Source organism: Hipposideros armiger, unplaced genomic scaffold (genome assembly GCF_001890085.2).
Source record: "Hipposideros armiger isolate ML-2016 unplaced genomic scaffold, ASM189008v1 scaffold_365, whole genome shotgun sequence".
Taxonomy (NCBI): Eukaryota; Metazoa; Chordata; class Mammalia; order Chiroptera; family Hipposideridae; genus Hipposideros; species Hipposideros armiger.
In genome coordinates, this window is record NW_017731715.1 from 726,506 (window position 1) to 739,678 (window position 13,173).

The window sequence follows — 13,173 nt, forward strand, 5'->3', positions numbered from 1 at the left end:
GTCACCTCACTTCTCTGACAGATCTAAGGAGAGTGGTTGAATTTTCAATTTTGTTAGCCTTTTACTTGTTGTTAGGACAGAGTAGCAACTTCTAGGTTCCTTACATGCTGGGCCTCTGGAAACCAGAGGTCTCCCCATCATTGTTTGCCTAACTTTTCTATATTGGAGAAAATCTCCACATTATAAGGCCTGCCTGTCAGAATGTCAGGTCAGAACTCAATTCCCATCTTTCCTTGCAGCCAGGACACAAGCACATGACCTAGCTCTGCCAGTTAGATGCTCACATGTGCCTTTGATTTGGAAGAGTGGAAACATGAGGAAGCAGCTTGTGTATGAAGTTTCCATGGCAGCTGATGTGACAGGGAACCCAGGCAACCTGCTTTTGTTGTGGGAGCTTAGGTGGATTTCTCACCAAGTGATTCTGGAGTAGTTGCGGGCATCACTGGTGGAGTTTTAGCCTCAAGCTGATTCTCCAGCCTTTCTAACGAGATTGTGATCATCCAGTAGGATTATTTTTCATTTTAATTTCTAACAATTTTTTATTAAAATATAGCTAATGTACAATATTATATTAGTTTCAGGTGTACACCATAGTTATTCAACATTTATATGCCTAAGGAAGTGATCACCATGATAAGTTCAGCAACCATCTGACACCATACCATGCTATCACAATATTATTAACTCTATTCCCCATGCTGTATATTACATCACCATGACTTGTTTTATACCTGGAAATTTGGATCTCTTATTTCCCTTCATATATTCCCCCCCCCTTTTAAAATTTTTCAATTACAGTTGACATTCAGTATTTTGTATTAATTTCAGGTGTACAACATAGTAGTTAAGACATTTCTATAATTTAAGAAATGATCCCCCTACTAGTCTAGTATCCACCTGCCACTATACATAGTTATTACCATGTTATTGACTATATTTCGTATGTTTTACTTTACATCTACATGACTACTTTGTAACTACCTTTTTCACTGTCCCCTAACCCCCTCCCATGTATTACCCCAATAAATCTAGTATCCATCTGACACCATACATAGATGTTACGATATTATTGACTGTATTCCTTATGCAATACCCTACATCCCCATGACTACTGTGTAACAAGCACTTTGTACTTCTTGATCTCTTCCCCTTTTTCACCCACCCCCAACCCCTCTCCCATCTGGCAACCATCAAAATGTTCTCTGTATCTATGAGTTTGTTTCTGTTTTGTTTGTTTATTCATTCTGTTCTTTAGATTCCACTTATAAGTGAAATCATATGACATTTGTGTTTCTCTGTCTGACTTATTACACACAGCACAATATCCTCTAGGTCTACCCATGTTGCTGCAGATGGCAAGATTTCATTCTTTTTTTATGCCTGAGTAATATTCCATTATATGTATATATGTATATACTCTCTCTCTCTATATATATATATATGTATATATGTGTGTGTGTGTTTTCTTTCCTTTAATACAGAAAGGAAAAAACTGTATTAAAATTGTAATACTACTCAATATATACTGATAACAAAATATGAATACAAGTCACGTTTGACTTCTGCAACTACAAGAGGTACTCAAAGTGGTTACCATCAGCATAATTTTAATAAAGTTTTTTCCTTTCTTAAAATGTGTATACATTTTTTTGGCACCCCGTGTGTGTGTGTGTGATATATATATATATATCTCCTCATCTTTATCCATTCATCCATCCAGGGACACCCAGGTTGCCTCCATATCTTTCTTGGCTATTGTAAATAATGCTGCAATGAACCTATGGATGCACATGTCCCCACAAAGCAGCATTCTGGGTTTCTTTGGATAAATACCCAGAAGTGGGATTACTAGGCTTCTCCTTGTCTCTTGTTATAGCCTTTGTTTTAAAGTCTATTTTGTCTGGTATAAGTATTGCTACTCCAGCTTTTTGTTTGTTTGTTTCCATTTTCATGAAAAATTTTTTTCCATCTCTTTACTTTCAGTGTGTGTGTCTTTAGGTAGGAAGTGAGTCTCTTATAGGCAGCATATGTAAGGGTCTTGTTTTCTTATCCATTTAGCCACCCTGTCTTTTGATTGGAGCATTTAATCCATTAATATAGAAAGTAATAATTGGTAGATATGTAGTTATTGCCATTTTATTGTTCATATTTCTGAATTTTTATTTTTTTTTAAATTTTGAAGTCCAAGATTCCGTGTAATACTGATTTGGTGGTGATGAACTCCTTTAGCTTTTTCTTGTCAGGGAAGCTCTTTATCTGTTCTTCGGTTCTAAATGATAGCTCTGCTGGGTAGAGTAATCTCGGTTGTAGGTCCTTGCTTTTCATCACTTTAAATATTTTGTACCACTCCCTTCTGACCTGCAAAGTTTCTGTTGAGAAATCAACTGACAGTCTTATGGGAGCTCCTTTGTAGGTAACTAACTGCTTTTTTCTTGCTGCTTTTAAGATTCTTTTTTTTGTCTTTAACTTCTGGCATTTTAATTATGATGGGTTTTGATGTGGGCTTCTTTGTGTTTATCTTGTTTGGGACAACATCAAGCATACCAACATTCGCATGAGCAGGGCACCAAAAAGAAAAGAGGGAGAGCAAGGAATTGAAACTCTATTTGAAGAAATAATGATGGAAAACTTCCCTACCCTGGCAAAGCATATAGATATTCAAGCCCAGGAAGCAGAGAGATTCCCAAACAAGATGAACCCAATAGAATTTTAATAAACTGTTTTTCTTCTTAGCCTGTCATCTTTTTTTGTTGCTTATTTCTAAGTTGAATACATGCTGGACCTCCTCGCCTTCCATTAATATTTGGGATTAGAAAGATCATATACGTGTGTTCTCAGCTTATTTTTTAAGAGTAGCTTATAATTATTACCAAAATTATCACTTTAGGATTCACAGCATGCTTTTTCTTTATTTGATTATAATTGGTCCTTATGATAACTTTGTGAAATAAGATAAGTAGATTTTGTCATTTTTCCCATTTTATAGATGAAAAAAGTAAAACTCAGAGATGTTAACTGACCTGTCCAAATTCACCAAGTTAGCAGCACACTGGCACCCAAATCTTTAAAGCTGGTGATGTCTGCTTATGTCAGGGTGAGCAAGCATCTTCTGTTGTCTCCATGAGTTAAAAATATAAACAGAAAAATGTCTATTTCAGAAAGACTCATACTGTCTCTTGTCAAATTATTACTCTTGGGAACATTTACTGGAATGTTAGCTTAAACTTAATAACAATAATAAAGTCTAAAATTAGTTCATTTGAAACTATTTTGGCATAAGAGAACCCACAGCTAAAACACCGCTATTTATTTCTTAACTGTTATACTCTCCTTCTTAATATCACAATTTTAATGATGATGGCTATATAGTTGTTTAATATTTGCCTACAATAGCGCAGAGTTAAATCCAACACATTTCATAACCTACTGAATCCTTCTGATAAACATCTTCAGTGACCCTGAAATGACCTACTTGTGTAATTACTCAGTGGGTTAACATTTGTGATGTCTGGTGCTTTATATGTCAACTGTTGAATGATAGGAACTCTTGGGTGTGGATTACACAAAAATGTTGTGGTTCAAAGAATGCTTAACATGGCATCTTGTCTAATTTATATTTCAGTAATTTTTTTCATAATTACTGCTCTTCATGTATTAGAACTTAGGGAAACTGTAGGATGAGGAATGAGTGACTCAGTAAATTCAATAAAAAATATATTTTTCTTAAATTTGATGTGATATCTCTTTCTTCCTCTCATGTTAATGGTAATGCAGTGGTTTTGGGGAATTCCAAACTTTATTTTGCAATTACTGATTATATCAGTCAAGGTTCACTTGCAGAGAAGAGAATCCACTCTAGCTGGTTTAAGCAGAGAACGACTTATTAAAGGGTATAAGTGGCTTACAGAATTGGTTGGGAAGGTAAAGAAATAGACCTCAGGTTGAGCTCTCAGGAATGACTTCCAGAGCCTCACAGCAGAGAAGGCCACAAAGAGAGCAGTTGCCTTTTGTGCAGTCATGAATCATGAAACCACCTGCCAAATGGGGAGTATTTCAGAACCATTTTGACATGGGCAGGAGGTTGCCGCTGAAAAATCAGACCCTCCCAACTGGTGCTTGCTGGCAGAAACAGCAGGAACATGGCCCCTAACTTCCAAATCGTTATCTTCCAACACTTTGTCTTCCAAACCTCCCTCACCTTCATCTGATAGCATCTAGATCACGTAGCTGCAAGGGAGTCTGGGAAATGTAGTTTTAACCTTCCAGTCTTGGCAGTACAGAAAGATACATGGGAAGAAGGGTGGACCCCAGCTTTTAAGTTGGTAGGTCCCACCCAATAGTGCTTTTCATCGGGATTCTGGACCGCCTACTACACTTTCATTCTCAGGTACAAAAGATCATGTAGGAATATTTCTCCCTCCCCCACCCTTTTTTGCTTGTGACACTGTATACCTGCATGTGTGTACATGCACATCCTCCTCCACTCTGTCCCCCCCAACGTACACTCACAGTAGCCTGCTTTTGATGAGCCGTCTCTTCTTGTTTTTATTTCACATCTAAAGTAAACAATTACTTCATGACAGAACAATTTTCAGCACAAGCCTGTGCTTGTCATGGCTTTCAGACCTTTCAGGTTTGGGAGGGTGATGGGGGAAGTACTGCAGAATGAAGGTCGTGTTGTGCAGCCTGTGAAGTAGGAAGCTGAGGTTGGTATCCTGGGTTCTAACCCAGTGCTTCTCAACCCAGCCAAACATTATAATATCATGGGGAGCTTTAATGGTGCCCATTTTAGAGATTCTAATTCAACTGGCGTTTGGCAGGGCTTGGGCATTGATAAGACTTAAAAGCCCCTCACATGACTTGAATGTGCAGCTGGGGCTGAGAGCCTTGGTCCTAATCACACAGAATTGGACATTAGCTAAAGTTGTGGTTCTTGAACTTGAACAGCACCAGGATCAGTGGGAAGACTTGTTAAACTATAGGCTGCTGGGCTCCACCCTCAGAGTTTCTGATTGGGTAGGTCTAGGGTCTGGTGTGAGAATTTGCATTTCTAAAAGTTCCCAGGTGATGCTGGTGGCTCAGTGACCACAATTTGAGAACCACTGGTCTAAATGGAGCTACCCATTTTCATTGTAAAGATCTGATTTCTACCCACCTGGAAGAAGTTCTTTTTTAAGCACCATTTTTGGAGCTACTGTTTAGTTTACGTTCTTTGCCAGAGTTGGGGATGTGGAGGACTCAGACATCTTCGAGGAGATCATGGTCCCACATATCTATAGAGATTCCCAATGTAAAATGATAGCTTTTGTTTTCTTTACATTTCCTTCTTCAAATTAGTAGCCCATGTTTTATGTAGGTTTTCTTAGGTTCTTCCTAAGTGCCTTCTGTTAGACCTAGCAACTATTTTGAGTATACAAGTCTGTACCATTGTGATGTGTTAATGAGCCTACAACTGCAGCTTGGTTCTAGTGTAAGAAAGCCAGTTTGAAAAATACTCCTACATGTAGAAAAATCTTTCCTAGTGTGTCCCTTCTTTTGGCTGAGTACTTTCACTGTTGGGAGTTTTTGGTTCTAAGTGCTTTATGTAATTGACTCCTATCACCCCTCCAACCATCCAGAACTCCCCATGTTATAGATGAGGAAAGTGAGGCTGAGAGGTCAGGAAAGTAGCTCAAGGTCACATAGCTAGTGAGTTTAGAGGTCAGGTCTGCCCCTGACACTATAGCCATATTCTTTTTTTTTTTTCCTTAAGATTTTTATTGGGGAATTGGGGAGGGGAACAGACAAGTTGTTGTGCTTTTGTTCTTCAGTCTAGTTGTGGAGGATGTTGCTTCACTGGCCCATGTTACGATGATCATTGCGCTCTTCCCCAGGTGAGGCAGATCGGTTGCTGGTCACTGGATGGCTGCTCATGGCGGCTCTTGGCAGCTCACACCAGCTGCAGGCCGTTCACGTAGCTTACAGCAGCCCACTGCAGCTCCACTGCAGCCTATGCCATTGCCTGCTACTCACGGGAGCCCAGCTCCAGGTCAAGCTGTTGTTCACTATCTTAGCTGTAGAGGGTGCAGCATCACTGGCCCTCATGTGGGATCCGAACCGGGGCCCTGCTGCTCAGAGCTGGCGTCCCAAGCCAACTCTTAACCAACATGCCCCTCAGCCGGTCCTATAGCCATGTTCTTCATCACAGCACTGGATGGACACCGCAAACTGGTGGTGTTAGGAGAAACTGGGAGATGCTCGATTTCTAGGCGTGGACTGTATTATGTTAGAGGTTAACATAATTGAAGGTCAGTGTGAAGCTGCCTATAATGTGGCCCAGTGGAAAGACACAGTAAAGGATGGAAGATTTGGGATCTGATCTTGAACACTTAGAAATGTAAGTACACATTGGAGCTTAATCTGACTTTTGAGGGACTGTTTGACCCTTTCTGAGCCTTGCTTTCCCCTTCTGTAAAACGGGGACAGTAACATGCTCAGTTCGAGTCTCCGATGTGTTGTGAGGATCCAATGAGGTGGTAGTCATGCTTTGAAAACAATAAAATGTTCTGTACACCTTAGACAACATAAGACTTACAAGTGTTGGGTCACTGTGTAAATTGTTTTCCTCTATGGGGGAGACCCTGGGAGAGTAAACACTTTGTTTCTTTCTCTCCCAGAGGTGTAATCCTGGTGGTGAGCCCTGAATGTGCATTTGGAGATCAATAAGCAGAAGAAAGCTGTGGGAATTGAGGGCAGGAGAAATTCACTCGGAAGGAGCATGGCCCAGGGACAGCTTTATGAAGTGCATGGCATAGTGAATTAATTAAATTTTAAAGGATGTGGTATTTAGACAGAGCAAGAATAGTTCACTTTGTGGAAACTTTCCTTTGCTTTTAAAAGGAAAAGCAACTAAGTGCCCAGGGTCACCATATGCCTTTTAAAAAAATGTTACTTATGGACTGTCTTGAGATGTGGAACTCGAAGGGAATTTCTCTGCTCTTGAAAGAAGAGGGTAGAGACATTTGTATGCCGTCCCCTCTTCTCCAGCAGTGTTAGTCCTACCCCACCTTTCTCAGAACATTGACCTGAAAGGAGGGAATCTTCTCCTTGCAGCCCTCAGGTCAACACTATCATCAATCTTAGGTTGGTTAACATTCTATTTTTTTTCCTCCTTAATTGAACAGCAAAAGAACACTAACTAATTCAGGATTTTTAAAAGGTCACAAAATTCTTGTGGATAAAAATAGCGCTGGTGGTTACAAGTACTCAGTTGAAATTAAAAGAGTTATCAGTCTTGCCCTGGGAAACAAGGTGACCAACCAACTGGTTTCGAAAGAGTACCTTTCCCATTCCAGTGATTAGTTAATAAAATTATTCCTGACAGTGGTGGGCAAAGGAGCTCAGGCAGCTACACTTTTAGAGACAGAGAACCCATTGTCCAAAGATCTCAGAAGAGCCTTTGCAAACACACAGAAGGGATTTAGAACAATTTGCATAAATCTCCCTGTGGATAGCGACATGGCTCCAGTATTGGGGTGGTTCCAGGAACCCCTCCTTGGCTGTATCATGGGGTGACGCTGTGCTTGGTGAGAATTCAGTCTCATGATGGTTTTGCCAACAGGATTGGGTGATGGGGCGCTGAATAAGCCCACTGTTTGGTTCCACATAAGGACTCTTTTGTGTTGGCCTGGGGCAGCCATGTTCAAGTTTGTGTTGCATTTTTTCCCCAATGATGTTTTTGGACTTTGTGGGCTGGAGAATTAAGCACAACACCTATTCTGAGCTAATCTGTCAAATTTTGCTCTTGAAAGGTAACCATAGCCCCGTACATTTCTAGAACATGGAGAATAATAGTTGTACCTTTGGAGACTTCTGATTTCTTAAATTAAAAGTCAGGGCGAGGAGGAGACTTCGCTTGGCATGCCCAGATAGCTAGGCAGTCACGCCTGCTCGTGGTAGGACTGGGAGAAGCAATTCCCTCCTGTTTGTTAATATGATTTCCCATGTTCACTAACTTCTTTAAGAATTATGTTCTCTTGCATAAACAAGTTGTACTTTAATACTTAATATTTCCCTATGAAAGGGCATAGTTCACTCTGGAGTATGGTTTTAAAATGCCAGGTGGTTATAAATCTGTTGCAACTTTTCTTTCGTTTTTCTTCTTTGGGGGGAAAATATATATATATATATATATATATATATATATATATATATATATATATATATATGTATGTATATACACACACACACACACACACACACACATTAAAGAATACATATCAGGAGCTTTACGGTTTGCTTGTCTAGAATGTTAGCGTTCTAGAAGCCACAAAAAGAGTCTAATTTAAAATCCAGGGAGTAGTTTATGCACCAGGGAAATTTGGTGCTTTAAGTACAAAAATGAAATCCACTAATTTCTAACCTAGAGTTTATTTTCTTTCTGACACTAGCTTGATTTCTCAGCTTTGTTCTAATAATATAAACACTTTTCTGTTTATTTATAGGTGGCTTTAACCAAGAGAGCCGATCCAGCTGAGCTTAGAACAATATTTTTAAAGGTCAGTATAAAGGAGTCTATTTTGTGTCTTGTTTGATTTGTGTTCTGTAACTTTGAAAGATTACTTTCAAGCAACTCTTTATTTCATTGTTAAATTTTTTACAAATCCCCCAAAAGTATCTTTACTTAAGACTCATGAAAGAGATCCTTATATCTATTTTTAAAAATGTATCAGAAACCTGTAGGTGATTGTGATGGCAACATGGTTTACATTTTAGTTTCTTTTATCGCACATGGTGTCAGGTAGTTAGTTAAAAGGAGTTTCTGGGGGACTTAGTATTGCAACCTGTTTTCCTTTCTAGGCTAGACTTGTGCGGTGTGGTGGCAATGCTTTTTCTCCGTAGAAGTTTAAACCTATTCATAAATATTTCAGTAATGCTTCATCCAAAGGTGGCTGTCCTTCTCTGTCCTTGGTAAAAGCCCGTCGTTGTTGTCACCATCATCATCATCATTGTCATCATCATCATCATTTTATTACAACTGATGTGGAGGCCTCAGGATGAGTAATCATAGATATGAGGTCACAACAGACACCGTACAAGTTTATTTCCTTAGTTTCTGATAGTTTCACCTGCTTTGTGATATTGAGCAGTGAATGGTTCGTACTCTAATAAAAGTCCACCTCAGGTTCCAAACACTTTTTTTGATTTAACGGGAATCAAAGTACTCAAAAAAGAAAAGGCCACTTTTGTAAAGGTAATTTAGAAAGTGTATATATGAATGTTTCCTAAACATGACAAAAAGGCAGCTGTCCTGCACATAAAGAGGACCAACGCTTCAAATGAGAAACTTGATGTTCCACTGCTGGGCATGGAATATATGACTTAGAAAGTCAATAATTCTGTGAGCATCAAAATGTGTTACTATTTTAAAAAGCTGAGCAATGAGGGGATTTGAACACGGGCAGGATTATTGGATATTAAGTAATTGTTCTTAATTGATTTTTAGGCTGGGTAATGATATTCTTATGGGAACTATAAAGGGCCTTCTTTCTTCTCTTAGAGATCCACACTAAAGTATTTACAGATGAGATTATGATGTCCGAGATTTGGTTTTAAATAATCCAGTTTTGGTGGGGTAGGAAGAAAGAATGGGCAATGTGATGATAAGTTTTGAAATTGGGACATGGAGTATTGGCTTTATTATACTATTGTGTCTACTTTGTATATGTTGGAATATTTTCATAAGTTACAAAAATTGTGAAGATTCAATGAAAAAACTTATAGGAACATGTCCAGCACCTGCATTAGATATTGATTCAATATATACTTAAAATTAAATAATTCAAACACAGAAGAGACAAAAACTCCAAAAGAAAATAGTTAAAAATATGAGCAGTTTTTTTTGGGGGGGTGTGGGGTGGCAGAGAAAAGGATAAATTTGTAAGGAGGTTTGGATTATGCAGAAGAAAGCAGAATTCTTTCATAAATTTGTTTTTGGCCCCAAAAGGACAATGCAATATAGAAATTCTCAAGTGGAAAGGGATTCTGAATAATAAGAATCCAGAAAATAGAAGTTTTGTTTCTCATTTAGATGAGTGTCTATTGCTAGGCATTTTGGGCCCATCATGATTGAGATGAGGTGTGTATGAGGGGACCACAGACGTTTGTAGCATGTGTATCTAAGGTCCACACTGTAGAACTCTAATGATGTAATTCCGGAAGACTACTTGCAGAAGAGCACATGAGTGGGTGGCCAAAGAGCCCAGAGAAATGGATCAAGTTCATTAACTTGAGCTGGCAAAGTTATAATCATTCTTCGAACACAGGACCTGTCTGTTATGTATTTCAGTTTTCTAAACCAGCAATAGTTGCGGGCATCCTTTGACAGGAAATGGAACAGCCTGGAGTGTCTCAATGGATGGCACATCTTGGAACCTTCCTTACTGGTCTTCTGGCATGATCTAGTGGAAAGGCTCCAGGTACAGGCTGTGTTCACCTTTTGTGGCAGCTGGTGAGGCTCCGTTAAGAACCGACTTTGGGACAACATGTCTCCTTCAGCTGCTATATCTCAATAGCAGGCAAGTCTACACTCTATACTGGAGACAAATCAGATCGGTCAGGTAGACCCAGGTAGGGTAGACCTTCACCCATGCAGAGTTCTGGAGTGCCACCTGTGGGGCTTCTGTGTAAGTGGGCCCGTGGGCTGGGGTGGAATCTTTGGGACCAGATCAGGAAGCGCTGTCATCCCCTGGGGTGGCTAGGCCTACATGGCTTTCGAGTGAGAGTTCTGTATGGCTTAGAGTCTTGAGGGGATGATGTGGGGGGAACCGTCCCTGAAGAAAATGGTGATCAGCAGTTTCTGGAAGGGATTGTGGATCTGGCAAAGCTTCCAGTGATCTCATCAGTCCTGGGTAGTGTGGTACCCACACAAATCCTTGGCTCAGCACGCCGAGGATCTCTTGTTTACCATCCACCGCAGACAGTGTTGTGGTGGAGGAAGAATCGGAGTGAGGCGCCGTGGGGACGATGCCAGGCACGTCTCCGCTGTGGCTGGGCTTTGTAGTTAAGTACGGATCAGCCGTAAGCACTCTGTAAACCTGACTCCTTTGCTGATGTTCTGTGACTTTTTCCTGACTTTTCATCCTAATAAATATCCTTCTGTCTGCTAAGCTAGTAAGAGGACTCGTCTCTATCTTGGGGGAGGTGGAGAGAAGCGTCACTGCACCCTTTGGACCTGGTGGGCTGGTAGCAGGGGAGTTGGCAGCTATGAAGATCAAAGAGCTGGCGGAACTGAGACAGATGAGGAAAGAGGCATCCGGGAGGACTGACATGGACCTAAATCTGGCTTGTTTTATGTTCTTCAGTTAGAATCAATTCTTCTGTTTTTCTCTTTTTTTGAAGTTGTTAACTGTATGTTAAGTACGGTGTTAGGTGTTGGTTTATAAAGATGTATAAATCTCAGCTCCTGACTATCTCGCTATGTGCGTTTAAGTGTAAGACAAGAAAAATATGGTTGCTAAGCATTCTATAGCATTAATTAGCAGGAAGATGATGTGGGGGCTAGTTCCACCTTCCTAGAGAGGGTCATTAAAGTTACCGTGGGGATGTGTGAGCTGTGCTGGAAGGTGACTAGGTATTGATTTATCAAATGGAGAAGGTGGAGGAGGGCTGTGGGGGAAAAGAAGACCATTCCAGGCAAAGGAACAACATGTAGAAAGCAAAGAGCTGTGAGTGCCAGGTGTGTGCAGTGGCCTGGGGCAGAGGGGCTTGGGCAGTGGTCCGAGGATGGTAGGTAGGGTGGGACTTGGTGAAAGGCATTCCTAGTCTGAGGGGTTTGAAATTTATTCTGTCAGCTGTTCTTGAGATAAGTGGTGGCTAACATTTTGTCCGGATGTGGAAGCTGAAGTCTAGGCGTGGTCGGTTTTGCTTCTAAATGTTGACGTGCATTTTTTTATCAGCCTCCCACTTTTGATATGCTTCACGTTGATTCAGACAGGTGTGTATTGAGTGCTTACAGTTTAAATAAAACACCATGAAACTCTGTGGTGAGTGGGACGTGCTAAATAGGTATAAGCGGTGACCGTGTCTTATAGGAATTCGGATTTTATACAGGAGACCAGGTTTACAGGCGGCAGCAGGTAAAAAAGAATCTAAGTCAGCAGACTTAGGGGTCCCATGTGTGGTTCAAGTCTGGGCCACAGGAAATGGAAGGAAGGAAGGGGCAGTCCGCATGGTGGGACTGCTCAGAGAAGGCTCCCTAGAGAGGGAAGCTGATGAGACGTGGGGACGAGTGGGAGCTGGAGAGGCACGGAGGAGGGCAGCCTGGTGTCCTGGGGAGGAGGAATGCATTTGAGGGAACAAACTGGAGATGCGCTTGGGGACACAGCTTCTTCAGGCCGAGGGATTCTTGCTCATTCTTCAAATGTTTATTTAAACTCAACTCTTGTGCCAAGGAGTCTGCCAAGTATTACAGGGTGCGGGTGACAAAATTAGAAAGATAATCGGAAGTTTGGTTTTCTACTAACCAGTAGGAAGCTATGGAAGGTTTTCTGAGTAATCCAGTGACACAGGGAGGACAGGTTTGAGATTTGATTCGTGCAGCAAGGCCATGAGTGAGGCAGCCTTGCGTGTAATCCTGGTGCGAGGCCCTAATAGCTTGATTAGAGTTGTGGCAGCAGGTGGGATGGAAAATGGGCAAGTTAAAGACATTTTGAAGGACTGTTAGATGAAAATGACTGATCTTGTATAATGGGTGAGAGAGAGCGGGGGGTAAATATGACCACTGGATATGTAGCCTGGGTGCAGGGAGGTTGCCAGGAATAAGAATGGGGAAATTGAGGAGGAAACCATTAGCTTGAGGGAGAGCAAAGGAGGTGGTGTATACTGTTTAGAAATGTGGAGCCCAAAGCAGCTGAATGCCTATAGACGCGGAAGGTAGGAAGGCTGCATAAAGGGACTGCACAAGGGAAATAGGCCATATGAAAAATTATAGTAGCGATAGTTAATGAATTGCACTTGGATTCTTATGATTATTCTTTGTCAACAAAAGTATATAATATATATATTTTAAACTTTTGTAGGCAAAATTGGAAAAATAGTTGATTTCTTTTTTGAAAAACTCTTTTCTTATGACAAAACAGTTCCTGTTCATTGGTGAAAATTTTAAAAGCACATGCATATATAGAGAAGTAACTT

At 40.6% G+C, this 13,173-nt stretch overlaps 1 protein-coding gene across 1 annotated transcript in view; it reads left to right on the forward strand.

Moving 5' to 3' along the window:
• SLC25A13 (solute carrier family 25 member 13) overlaps positions 1-13,173 on the forward strand; it is a 177,478-nt gene that overhangs the window by 18,791 nt on the left and 145,514 nt on the right. The window contains exon 2 of the mRNA XM_019662069.1: positions 8,484-8,537. Coding sequence (XP_019517614.1) covers positions 8,484-8,537 — 54 coding nt within the window. The remainder of the gene's footprint in view (positions 1-8,483; positions 8,538-13,173) is intronic.